Genomic DNA, 13528 nt, shown 5'->3' with positions numbered 1-13528 from the left:
CAGTACTTACCTGGCTGTCAAGTCCAAGCAGCAGAAGCATAATGAAAAACAGGATGGCCCAGAAGGTGGGAAGAGGCATCATGGACACGGCTTTTGGGTACGCAATGAAGGCCAAACCAGGTCCTGGTGAGGATACAACACAACAGAGGGAAGTGACATCAGAAGTAGGGTCTACGTATTCCTTCCAGGGGCCATATTATAGCAGCAATGACATAGTGATGACTGGGCCTCTTCTGATAAATCCCAGGCATGCTGAAAGAACCAGGGAGCAGCCCCTGACGATGTTATATATTCCATCAGAAAACAAGCCCAGTCATGACTACCTTCAACACCACAAGCAACAACAAAGTGTGATTCCGAGAGTCCTCTCTAGCAACAGAAAGCTGAACCCTCTTCAGGCAAGCAACGACTACATTTATCCCACTCCATAGCATTCCCAGTTTGTGGTACTGCAATTGATGAGTTAAACAGGTTAATAAGAGAGTGCTTGCAAACAAATTGGACTAAGGATACAATCCTGGAGAAGAACATCAAGATATAAGAATGGCACAACATATATAAGATTAACGCACAGTGTATTATGATGCTCAGGGAAGGTAGAGTGTTACAGCGAATGGTGTGTGTTACAATAAATTAGTAGGAGGCAATGACACAAGAATATTCAATTTTCGAAGGTAGTACGATATTAGAAAAACATACTATCGAATGATGCAGTGTGGTACTAATATATGGAAAAATGCAATAATACATTTGGAAAGATAAAGTGAGATGCCATGAGACTCTGAGATACCCATAAGCACAATAAAGAGAGCTACAATAATACAATTTTGCAGGGAGATACAATGAAACGAGGTGAAACAAAATAATACGCATAGTGAAGGGTAGACGTAGACTACGGTGAGATGCAATGACATTAATGAATACTATTAAAACAGTTACACAGGGATACTCACTAATGAACAAAGATGGGGATATACAATAATACAAACAGAAAAACAATAATACATATTAATAATACAAGTAGAACACAATTGTATATGCTGATGAAAGGGTAGACAAAACGTACAGTGAGATATAATGAGTTTTAAAGATTCTAATAAACACAATCTGAGCCAGTACTGATGTGCATACGATGGATCTCTGTCAAGAGTAGGACAGTAGGTGAAAAACAAAGGTTTGGAATGCTACCTAGAGTGATTGCTGATGGATGGACTATTTTTAAGCTTTGTTTCCCTCACCTTTTGTGTGTTTGAATTAACAGGCCAACAGGCCTAGAAGACCAGCATCACCAGACAAGGAAGAAGCTAAAGTTTACCTCTCTTCTGACAATCTGACTATCTGCATTTAAGAATCCAAACTGCATCTAAAAAAAATAAACCTTTTTTCTATTTCTAAGAATATTGGTCATGTCACCATCAATTTACACTTTTCTCCTGCTTAGATGATTCACCCAGTCTTTAATGTTTCCTGTAGGAAGGTTGCATATTCCACTTCTGTGATGGTCGAAGGATGGCATCAGTATTTTGACCAAGACAATCCCATGTTCATAGGGCGTCCTAAAATAACTCATTGCTTTCGAAGGTTAGTCGCACTGTGATCGATCTTAGAAACCAGCATCTTTTCTCCATACCCGATCCTTCTCGAAAGATTTCATAGCCTTCATCCAGAAAAACCAGGCCCTTCAAGAGGGAGGGAGAGTCTTACAGTCCGGTGAGGAGTCGGTGAGCCAGTGAGGATTCGTTGAGCCAGTAAGAGCTTTCCTGAGACTAAGATGGTTAGGCAAATTATGTGTGACCTCGCCCATCTATGCACTCTGTGCCATTTTGCATGCTGGTTGGCCTTTTTCCAGGCAAGAGTTTGGGGCTCCTTGTCTCTCTCTAGGAACCTGGGAAAGATGGGGATAGTGAGTGCTCTCTTGGCATCCTCCTCTGTCCGCGGCACGAAGGGATCAATGAGGCTTTATGCACTTAGCGGGGAGCGGTGTATGCATGATTGCACCACCTAGTTAGGCAATTACCCTGGAACCTGATGAATCTATTTTCCTGTTGTATTGCACCATCGTGTTCCAGTACTGGTAAACAAAGCATTCATGGTAATTTTTGTAATGGGATTTTCCTAATCATCACCGAAGAGATTTACTTCCTATTTGATTTTTACTTCTTGTAGGTCAACCAAATGGTCTGATATAGAAGGAGTTCAGAGAATCATGTAATACTTCACAACAACGCTCGATCCTGCTAGTTGCTTGTTCCAGGTGATTCTTGCCCTTTTCCTTTAGTCTTCCATTTCAAACTTGTCTTCATCAGTTATCCAGTTATCCTACTCCTACACTGACCTGTTGCCTTTTTAGGTGTTTTTCTGAGCTTCTATTTTTTTTTCTAAGACAAAGTTTATTCTGCCTCTTTTCTTCTTTCCAACACTTTAGTTTGCAATTCTCGGTGCTGGAAGCAGGTGACTGTTTCTGCAAGTCAAGAACCATTTATGTGCTATTGGCAAATACAAACTAGAAAGTCCTTCAAACTCAGGAGAACAAAACCTCACTACAAAGTGACCTGAGTCTTTAAGGTTTTGGCTGCGGACCAAGCATAAGGCTTTCTTTCAGAAGTGACTGGGCACCGGACACACTAAAGGCAATATAAAATAGTTTGGAAAAAAGAACGATGAAGGTAAAGATGAGAAAAAATTTAATTTTTCTGATATTATGGTGGTTTCATAAATTACACCACAGATGCTTTGACCTCCCATACCATGGCAAGCTCAATTTCATCAATTCAAAAATTTAAATATTTTTAGAAAGTTTGAGACTACAGCATGGTTGGTAACATGCACGAAATAACTATCGAAGCTAGCAAAGATAAAGACATCCTTACTTTTCAAAGACAATAGGTCAGACTGTTTGACCTACAACACAGCCAGCACCAGTCATTAAATTACTACCATGAGCTATCATCTCATGACACCTCTCCAGGGGGCATATTATCAAGGGCCAGCGATAAATATCGCAAAGTGTGCTTAGTGCTTGCATATTTATCGCCGGCTATCTCTGGAATGTATCGCCCGGTTAGCGCGTTATCAACAACGCGCATCGCCGAGGCGATAAAAATTGCAGAGTTAGCTGCCAAATGTGCGATTATCGCTGGAAATCCAGCGATAATCGCACAACGATTGGCGATACATTGTTGATAGGGCAGGGCAGACTTAGCCATTATATCCACCTTCCATTGGATATAATGGCTAAGTCAGCCTGAAAGCAGGCGTAAGGAAAGTAGCGATAACCGCGGTTAGCGCTACTTTTCTTATCGCTCTGCAGGTTAGCGTTCATATTGTTGATAGGAGAAATGTCGGGTTAGCGACATTTCTCACGTTGTTTTGAGAAGGAACGCCCACTTTGCATCTCATTAGAGATGCAAAGCTGGGCATTAAGCGAAAGAGTGCTGCGGCAAGGATTCAGACGATAGCTTGACCTTGCTAATAGTGCAATAAAATTATCGCTGCTTTTGGCCTGAAAACGGACGCTAAAGCGGCGATGATTTTATCTCGGGGCCTTGATAATATGCCCCCCAGGTGAGATAGAGTCTAACATAGTATGATGTCCATAAAATGGCTGACAGTGTGTGGCAATGAACAGTGTGGGACAATCACCTTTTTCTGTGTTTTGTGAATGGTCCTAGTTCCTTCAGCACCCAACAGGATGGATGCCAAGATGGTATGGTTCTAACCATCTTAAAACTGCTTGAAGGGCTGGATTTCACGACGAGCCATGACAGGTAAAGGAAGGACAGTGGTTCCAAAGAAAGGGAGTGGAGATGCTCAAGGCAAGTGTTGCTGCTTCTAAAATAGTATGGGCCTAATGCTGTTTTGAAATTAGTCATGTCCTTGGAATTTTCACCGAAAAGATATAAAAGAAGGAGGAATTCTATTATTTAAGTATTAGAACATTAGAATGTTGGGAGCTCCCTTGAAGGCAATGGAGTAGATCCAGGCTTATAACGGCTGCTGTAAGCCTTCTGCTCCAACATTCCAATGTTTGTCTTTGTGTTTCTCCCTTTTTAATTTAGGACATTCTAGCCTTCTGTCTACGGCTATACCCGTTGTCAAAGGCCATCTTCCCTCATTATAGATCCTCATCTGCGACTTGGGCCTATAACCCAGGTTCAGGGCCTTTAACAAATGAAATAGCCCTCAGCAACAGGCTATAAGGCTATATTAGAACATTGGAATGGTGGGATCTCCATTGAAGGCAATGAAGTAGCTCAAGGCTAATAATGGCTGATATAAGTCTTCTGCTCCAATATACCAATTTTTTTTATTTCTGTTCTTTTTTTTTTTGGCATCATTCTACTCTCCGTTGGTGTAAGGGCCTAATACTCTTATTGCACTTCCTACTTGGGCTATATCAGATGTTAAAGGCCCTCTCCCTTGTAATATGCCCTTGGGCCTATAACTCAGTTCAGGGACATTAACAACCGGTGTAGCCCTTGTCAGCGGGCTATAGGGCTATGTAAAAGTACTTATTAACTGGTAACTGAACTAACTTTTGCATAGTAATCACCTTCCCACAAAAATAAATATATGTGTATATATGTGTGTGTGTGTGTGTGTGTGTGTGTACGCACACACACACATATTACACAATGACAATCAACACTGTCTGTGTAGTTAGAGTTAGGACTAGGTTTCCATAGAAAATGTATTTTTTGGCTTGCTAATAACTTTGGTGCTATTTGACAATTCTTCACAAACCTTTCTAAGAAAAGTTCCTTCCTGGAAAGTTTCAAAGTAGCGGCGGCCAACACTGATTTAGAGTGGTAGAGTAGGTGGGGGGAGCATGAGGGGGGATAATGATAAAAACATTTTTAAAAACGTACCAGGTGCTGCCGGCCGCCTCGCGCTCCTCTGCTTCCACTTCCTGGCCTCGGCAGTCTCTGGGCCAGCATCACAGACTCACCAACCAATCCCCGTGCTGCTCTCAAGCATGGGAGCAGAGTGGGGATTGACCTGAGCAGGCTGAGTCAACACTCACACATGCACAGGGAGTCCATGCTGTTTCTTCAACCCGGCTGAGCATTACAGGAGGGTTGGAGAAACCAAAGTGCGTAGGTCAGTTTGGACGGCCTAAGACGGCTGGCCACACTGACATGCACACTTAAAAGTGCACATCTACCACTCCTCCTTCCCCTCCCATGGCCCGGCTCAGCCACACCGTGCACATGCTGGCTAAGCCACCACCTGAAAAATAAAACAATATCAAAATAAAATATTGTTTTATTTTTCAGCTGCTGGCTCTGAGCCAGTGGGGCGACGCTCCTCTGCAATTGAGGAGGAGCTACCCCAGTTTCAGAGTGATCCGTCAAGCAGGTGTGGCTGAATGGAATTACACCACATTTGGCAGAAAGTTAAGGGCAGATTTACAGGCCCCTTGCCACAATTTTGTGCCGCCATTGCGTCACTTTTGTGCCGCAGCGGCGGCGTAAATAATTCCGCCAATTTACAACGTGACGCATCTAGGGAGATGCGTCACGTTGTAAAGCCCTGCATCACATTATACCTGCATCAGGTATAATGTATGCAGCGTGGGCGTTCCCACGCAGGAAAGCTTCGTAAAAGTGGCACAGTGAAATCTATGACATTTAACTGTGTCACTTCTAGGACGCCACTGCGTCAAAACCTTACGCCTGCTTGGAGCAGGCATAAGGAGTGACACAGTGAAGTGGGAATAGGCCTAAAAATGCATTGCTGGAGTTGCATCATGCGTGCGACACGACTCCAGCAGTGCGTGACTTTTGGGCCAACAGATGTTTCAGAATGTTTGACTGTCGAATCCTTGCGCCATGGTGTGCCGTATTGTAAATACGGCGCATCCATGGTGGCGCAAGGTTTTCTCAGGGGGGCGCAGGGAAAGTGACGCATCTCTACAGATGCGTCACTTTCTTGTAAATCTGCCCTTTAGTACTTTACCCAGAAAGCGTGCTTTTTGTGATTTGTGATAAAGCCATTCAGTAGTTTTTTAGAAATTAATGTTCAAAATGTTAAGATATCTAGAGACACAGCAGTAAAGCAGGACTGGAAGATGAAAAGATAAGATCTGATTGGCTGCCTTACATCAACAAAGATGTTTGGCAGGCATTCAGCAGGGACTCAGCAGTTATAGTTATAGTTATCTCAAGTAACTATAACTCGTGCCCAAGGCTAACAATAACTCACACCCTCACAGTGCACTGATATTACCCCACATATTACATCACTCATGACATCTTCTATGACGTCATTGATAATATGACTGCAATAATTGCGGTGAAATTATTGATAAGAAAACTGTGCATAGCGGGGGGCACGAGTTATAGTTGCCTTAGTGTACGAGTTATAATTACTTGAGATAACTATAACTGCAGTATTTCTATGGTTTTGTGTTTTTTTCTTGTGTGAATATCTAAGGTTTTTAAAATGTTATTTCCTAACTCTAACATTCCTATAACCTTTGTTTGTTTCAGTGAATTTAGATACATATATACATAGATATATATATAGATATATATATCTATATATATATCTTCAAGCAAAGTGGTTAGAGTAGCAGTGCACTTTTACTGCTGGTGCAAGCATTGGGGATTGACCACTTGCCCAAAAGTTAATTGTGATCACAAAGAGATGACGTTGAACTCTCGGGAGCACATCATTTTCAATTATTTATTGAAAAGAATTGTCCACATCTCCCCAAACACCACCAACGCATTTCTGCTCTCTCCGACTTGTGCACAATGGATGAGCTCTTTCCTGATTTGTCAATTTATACTCGTAATCCATTAACAGGCACTATGGGACATAAAGTCCAATCCTTATCCGGCCACGAAAACAATTATTCAGCACATATATGATAAATGATAAGCTTCCAGGAGCACAGCGTCATCTCTTTGTGGTCACAATTAACTTTGGAGTAAGTGGTCAATCCCTAAGGCTTGCACCGGCAGTAAGAGCGCGCCACTATTCTGACCGCTTTGCTTGAGGATTAAATATGAAGCGGCAGCGCCTGTTCCAAACTGTGACAAAACGATCAGAACTTGGTGCGGAGTCATAGGGGATACATATCTGCAATAAGGGTAAATAAGCCCAGTAGCCGAGGTGTGGATAGATGATTAAGGTTTATTGATGGAGTTCAAGATGTAGATAGGTAGATAGAATGAGCCCCACCAAGAGCAGCTTCCTTGCTGCTCAGCCCCTACTCTCAACTGACACTCCACAACCAGGCATCCCAACATCCACAATATCCTGTGCATACGTGCTATACATTTGGAGACTGCAAATATCCTGAATTGGTACAGACTTCAAACACGCCTTTGAGGGGACTATGTGACTACAAAGATCGAGGACAGTCCTACCGAGGAAAATGGTGAGCATAGTTCCTTGAATATAGATTGCTTAGATCGATCCGGCACTCCCTCAAAAGAACATTTTGCAAACAAAAACAGGCCAAAAAAGAAACAAAAATCAGGGAAAGGGAAAATGTGTTAGGAAGCCCCAAAAGGCAGAAGCTTTTGAAATGCCAATAGGTTTAGTTTTAGAGGAATGGTGATTGGTAAAGTGAATAAATATAATTAAATAGCAGGGGAATGGATATGTATTGTTGTGGAAGCAAAGAACAGTAGAATAATATTGGTGTAGGTTAAAAGGTCAGGCAATAGTTGCACTGTCAAGCCAGACCTAAACGTACATGTAGGTTAACTACCGTCCTACCACCTATGCTTCTGGAAGAGGAAAACAACAACAATTGACTAGTTTAAGGTAGTTTAATAGCATTCGAATGTCACGTGTGTGCCCCTCAAGTTCAAGCCCAGGCAGCTGGATAAATTAACAGAATGATCACAGCTCCTGGGGGCAAGCACTTTTTTGCGGACGCACACAACTTCTGACCAATTAAAACATGTACTCCTGACTCCCAACATCTGGCAGAGCTAAGGCCCCTTTCCTGGTGATTCTCAAATCTCTAGCGACAGCTGAGGTGTCAAGCCAGATCATAAAAAAGGGGGAAATAAAAGAAAGACACTAAAAAAAGGTGAAAGAAAAAGGGAACACAACCGAGGGAATACAACATGTTAAAAAAGAAGCTAAGATGTTGTTAAAGTAGAAATTTGACAAGCACAAAACTGAACTAATAATATCGAGAAGTGAAGAAATCTAAGTCGTGAGACACATTCTAGTCACCACTGATTGCCTGAAATGGAACTGTAGCAACGTTTGAGCTGAACATGGCTGCGTGCAGGGCTTACACTTTGTTTGCATCACAAGAGTGAGGCTGTATGCAACTCTTGTTTCTGATGCTGTCATTTGTTAGCTGGTACGTGGGGCTTTCAGTGTTTCTTACAGAAGGTGAAAACCAGAGTTGCCCTGCACCATAGACTAGCACCAGCTTATGTCCCTGCATGAATGAGAATTTAAATAACTATCCTCTGATTTAAACATTGGGACTTGCACCACTGTTTTGTCCCTTTTTTTGATGCACCGGCGGTGCAGTGTGCCGGCCCATATTTACAAGGCCACGTAAAGCCACCCTGCGTGGCTTTCATAGCATTGTAAATATGTCCCCTTTTCATGCATTGCTTTGCATGAAGGGGGCGTGCCTTGGGTGTTGCTGTGGGTGTTCCCACGCAACACCCATGGATTCTGCAGCATTCCCAGATTTACAACATTTCGTAAACCTGGGCATGCGTTAGAATCCTACACCTCCTCAGGAGAGGTGTAAGAGTGGCGCAAAGGAGAGAAATACTTTATTTTCTCATCATTTTTTCCTCTTTCTATGTGATGCAAAGAAGAGAAATACTTTATTTTCTCCTCATTGTTTCCTCTTTTTATGTGATGCCATCAGATTGTTTTTGTGCCGGAAGATGTCCCTTCCTGCACAACAACAATCATCCCAGCAACGCAGGCACCTGCGTTGCCGCACAGCTGCTGTTTTAGCACCGGCGCACGGGAGAGCGCAGGGATGCACTGTATTGCTGTAAATATGGCACATTCCTGTGCTTTTAAAATGAGGCAGCTTGGCGCAGCAAAATGGCTTGCGGTGCTGCGCTGCTCTGAATCATTTCCTTGTAAATGAGGCCCACTGGTTTTAAATTGCCCAGTAATTTTGTATACTGTCCATACTCAGGCACTCATTGGAACCTCTTCTGTCCTAAAGCGACTGTCCATAGCAAACACGCGTTTTCCTTTTAGGACACATGTATGCAAAAGGGAACTTTTATGGGGTACTTTCGGATGCAGAACCCCTGACATACTAACGACAGCTGTGTGCGAGCTGGGCAGAAAAACTACCTAATTGTATAAGCTTCCTTTCTACACCTTCTGAATTATAGAAAAAATACAGCGGGTTCAGTTTTATGGAGGTGGTTTTGTTTGTTGTGCATTAAATTGAGAAACATTAATCAGTACTTTCCTGCGGTTTCCTCTCCTATTTAAGTTTCTCCACAGAAACCCCGGACCCCCGTAGATGTGCTGTACTATATCCGCATTATATATTTAATGAAGACATGATTAAGCAATGATGTATATAATATTTTCGCCCCTTTGTACAAATTGGATCAATCTGGTCTGGTGTTGCTTTTATTCGAATGGAGTTCAGAACTGTAAATTATATGAATTTTATACCAAATGTATTTTTATGATGATTTTTAACCATCGAAATAAAGATTTACTGAACGGAACGGACATGAACTTTCAGAGCTGCTTGGTGTGCTGAGACCAGCATGCAGTCTGCCTTTCAGCCAGTGGAGGTCACTGTTGCCTGTTTCTGACAAGTTATGAATTCAACGGGAACCCCCAGGCCACGAGGCCAATCCTCAGCTGTTAGCATCAGAAAAATGCATTCAAAAGGCATGTTTCACTACGTCATTGGCGAGACAAGGGTCACATGGCCAAATTTTGAATACAAATTGTGAAAAATGACAGGTAGGATGGAAGTAAAGCGGGTTTATCCACCTGTAAAATGTGCACAATTCTATCTATTTTAACTTGGACAGTGCTGATAATTAACCCCCGGCGTAAACTCCGCTCCGCCAGCGCAGTGTGTGGATATTAGCCCGCCACCCCCTGCAATAGGCTCCACACCTCTACCTCCCCTATTAAAAAAATTAGAAACTAATTTAAAATGAATTAAAATCTCACCTGTACTGCGGCGTCCCCGGGCTGCCCGCCTCCTCCTCATTGTCTCTCTCCTACGTGGGACTACGTCTTCAGCGAATTGCGCATGTGCACGAGCTCAGTTCTCTTAAGATGTACGTTCCACGTAGGAGAGAGACGGCGAGGAGGAGGAAGGCAGCCCAGGGATGCCGCAGTGTGTTTTTATTTCATTTTAAATTAATGTGTAACTGTTTTTTATTGGGGGGTGGAGGCGGTGGCGGAGCAGAGTTCCATAGAGTTTTTCCCCAACTCCGTAGACCTCCGCGTTGTCTCACTACGCCAGCTCCGCCCAGGGTTACTGATAATTGCCAGACTGCTGCTGCCCCCTCTCACACGCACTGCTGCCTCTGCTCACACACTGCCCCTCCAGCCCAGCTCTCTCTGCTCACCAGTGCTGGCTTACTCTAAATTCCAGCAAGTGAGGGAATCATTCGCGCCAGAATTCATCGAGATGATTCCAGGTGAGAACAAATGTAACCAAATGTGGTAAAATAAAATGCATAAGAGCCAAGCTTCACATTAATTTGTTACAAGGCCACAGGCACTGGAAGGACCTCATGAAATATTGCTGTACTTTCATGCTGTGCTCAGGACGCCTGATCCTCTACAGGAGTTTATCCCATTTTTTAAATTCAAATATTTGCCATGGATTCTATAATGTCAAAGCAGAAGCGGCCAGTCCTTAAGGGCGGTGGGGCCCCTCTCCTCCCACCTTTTGCCCGACATGAAGGGCAGATTTGCAAGCGCTGCCAGTGCGTCACTTTTTGTGATACACCAGCAACGCATTTTTCTGCTCCATATCTACAAGGACAGGAAAAGGCACCCTGCTTGACTGTTCCCGTACTTGTAAATATGGCCTGTTACACGCAGCACTTTGCGTTAAAGGGGCGTTTCATGGGTGTTGCTGTGGGTGTTCCCACGCAACACCCATGGAACCAGTCACACTTCCAGATTTACAAGAAATCGTAAATCTGGATATGCGTCTGAATCAGGGGTCTCCAACCGGTCGATCGCGAGCTACCGGTAGCTCGCCGAGACCCTGTGAGTAGCTCGTGAAGCTTGTGGCTGAATTTAGTAGCCCTTTAGTGTTGTTTGGACTTTTTAGGCTGTTTGCAGGTCTGATGCCCGCCCTCACCGAAACCAGCTGCTCAGATTGGTTTGAGCTTAGCTGGGGCGGGGCAGGCCGGGCCGAAGAGGATGACGTGCCTCTCCTTCCAACACAGATCAGCGTCGTCTTGTACCTCGTGACCAGGTGTCTATCTGCCCCCTGCCTTTCCTCACGGGCACCGCGCTCATTGTATGAGTCACGAGTGCGGAGATGCATTAGGTGTGGCAGGGCAGAGCAGCTGTTTGCCGGTCGTGCAAGCTGTACATAACTGCCGGGACCCGCGCCATCTGCCCTTTCAGCTGCAGAGCCTGCCACCTTTCCTTCACCAGAGCAGCAGGTAAGCTGGGGTGGGAGCACACCCAGAACAATTTGGAAGTCAAGTTCAATTTAATTACTACTCTGGACGGCACGCAAAAAGCACAATACGTTCAAATATGCAGCTGCGGCCGTTTTTTCACAAAAAGCTGTTAATGATCAGTGATGGCCCCATTCTCAGCGCTTTCCATTTCTTATTCTGCTACTTCCTCCGGCTTCCCCTCCCCTCTATCTCCCTGGGGACAGCAGTTATTTAGCCCTCTATTCCGGTATTGTTATCTCCTGAGCCTGGCTGTAAACTGGGAACAGGATGAAAGAAAACGAACTGTGATGCACTTTTAACAGCGAAAGTTGAATTTATGTGTAAATTAAATCACTTCTTCATGAACTGCCTCCACTTTAACTCCCCCTGACCCCCCTCCAACCTCGGCCATCCACTCCTCCTTCATTTCGAGCAGGCCTGATTTAGAATGCATGTTGGTGAAGTGATTGCTTTCAAACGGACATGTTAGGCCAGGAGAAATGAAAGGTGTTAAATTTGAATAAAAGAGCTATTAATAAATATAGCGGCTTGGAGTAAAATTTAGTGCCGGATTACAATTAACACCAAAACAAATGTAAGTAAGAAGTGAATTACAAAAGTTATTATCGGGTCAGGGAGCGTGTGTGGGGAGGGGGTAGGAGTGACAACTCACAATCAGCTTTGGTAACGCTGAAGTACAAACTCTTATTTAGGGACTCTAACAAAGGTTGCCCGCCCTTTCCTCTCAGATGCGTGGTGAATTCATTAGAGCAGAGCACAGAGGTCAGTCAAGTCAAGTGTTTGATTCGAGAGCTCATAGAGAGGAACATGGCTTGGGAGTGGCATGGACCTGACGGGGAGGTGGTGGCTGGGTCAGCTTGGCTCTCCCTGCAGCAAATGGGCTACCTACCGATTGGGAAAATCAGAGGACGAGAAATGTCAGGAAGGGCTTGTCTTTTAGAAACTGGTTTGAAGGTTGGTAGGGTCATCTCGGCGTGGCATCTTTTGAGGACAGTAAAGTGGGTGCAAACATAAATGGTAAAAGCAAGTACTGAAACATGCTGGTAGCTGGTAACAAAAACAGAAAAGGAAGTGTTTTTCTCCACTTGAACACGCTCTATGTGCCTTGCTGAGATCAACAGTTGTAACCCACAAATGTCCGTTTTATATTCTGCTGGGTGTTTGACGTACACTAGTGAACAAACCAAAGTGCAGCACAGAAATATCCACAAAATCCTTTGTTTTATTTATACGTGTTTTTATGCAGTTACCCAGCAGGAGTGGATGTAGTGTAGTTGTAGTCAAGTGTGTTATATGTGCGGAAGTGACATGTGGAGTGGCTCAATTGCTGACCTCTTTGCGAATTTAAACCTGGGGTAATTTCATCATAAATACTTGATTCTGAGCTAATCACTTTTTCTGGCATTTTAAAGAGCAAATATATGAAATGTTAAAACAGTCAGTACAGCTTTCTTTACTAGTTTGACCCAATTCCATCACTTTGGGGTTACATTCCAGCCTCAACAGCTCCCGCCCTACCATGCCACTAATATACCTGCATATTTTGTTTTTACTTCTCATGAAGCCGGACAATCAATCCTCAACAGTGTCAGACTCAAGGAGAAAACTAGATGGTCAGTTGCTCAATATTAAGCAGCAGATCTTGTTTTCCAAAACTGAACATTATTTTAATTGTTTTTAAAAATATAAAAGGCTGCGCAAGACGACAGCTCAGGAAATCCCAATGAGTCAAGCAGAGGCAATGAATTCTATGTGGTGATTCTTTTTAAGACGAGCTATGTCCAGTCCAGTCCAGTACTGGTGAGAGTGGACAGTTTATGCTGGCTGTGCATGTGTGGGAGGAGACTGATGCTTGTGTATTGTGGGCTGGAAACACAACACTAAAGAGTGAA

The 13528-nt window shown here is 43.6% G+C and overlaps 1 protein-coding gene across 1 annotated transcript in view; it reads right to left on the bottom strand.

The window, feature by feature from the left end:
- SLC6A6 (solute carrier family 6 member 6) overlaps positions 1-13528 on the bottom strand; it is a 271368-nt gene that overhangs the window by 29522 nt on the left and 228318 nt on the right. Inside the window, exon 10 of the mRNA XM_085624442.1 lies at positions 11-123. Within this exon, the coding sequence (XP_085480568.1) occupies positions 11-123 (113 nt within the window). The remainder of the gene's footprint in view (positions 1-10; positions 124-13528) is intronic.

This window comes from Triturus cristatus, chromosome 9, assembly GCF_964204655.1.
Source record: "Triturus cristatus chromosome 9, aTriCri1.1, whole genome shotgun sequence".
NCBI classification, from domain to species: domain Eukaryota; kingdom Metazoa; phylum Chordata; class Amphibia; order Caudata; family Salamandridae; genus Triturus; species Triturus cristatus.
The sequence above is the reverse complement of the archived record's forward strand: the minus strand, read 5'-3'. Positions and strand labels throughout refer to the sequence as shown.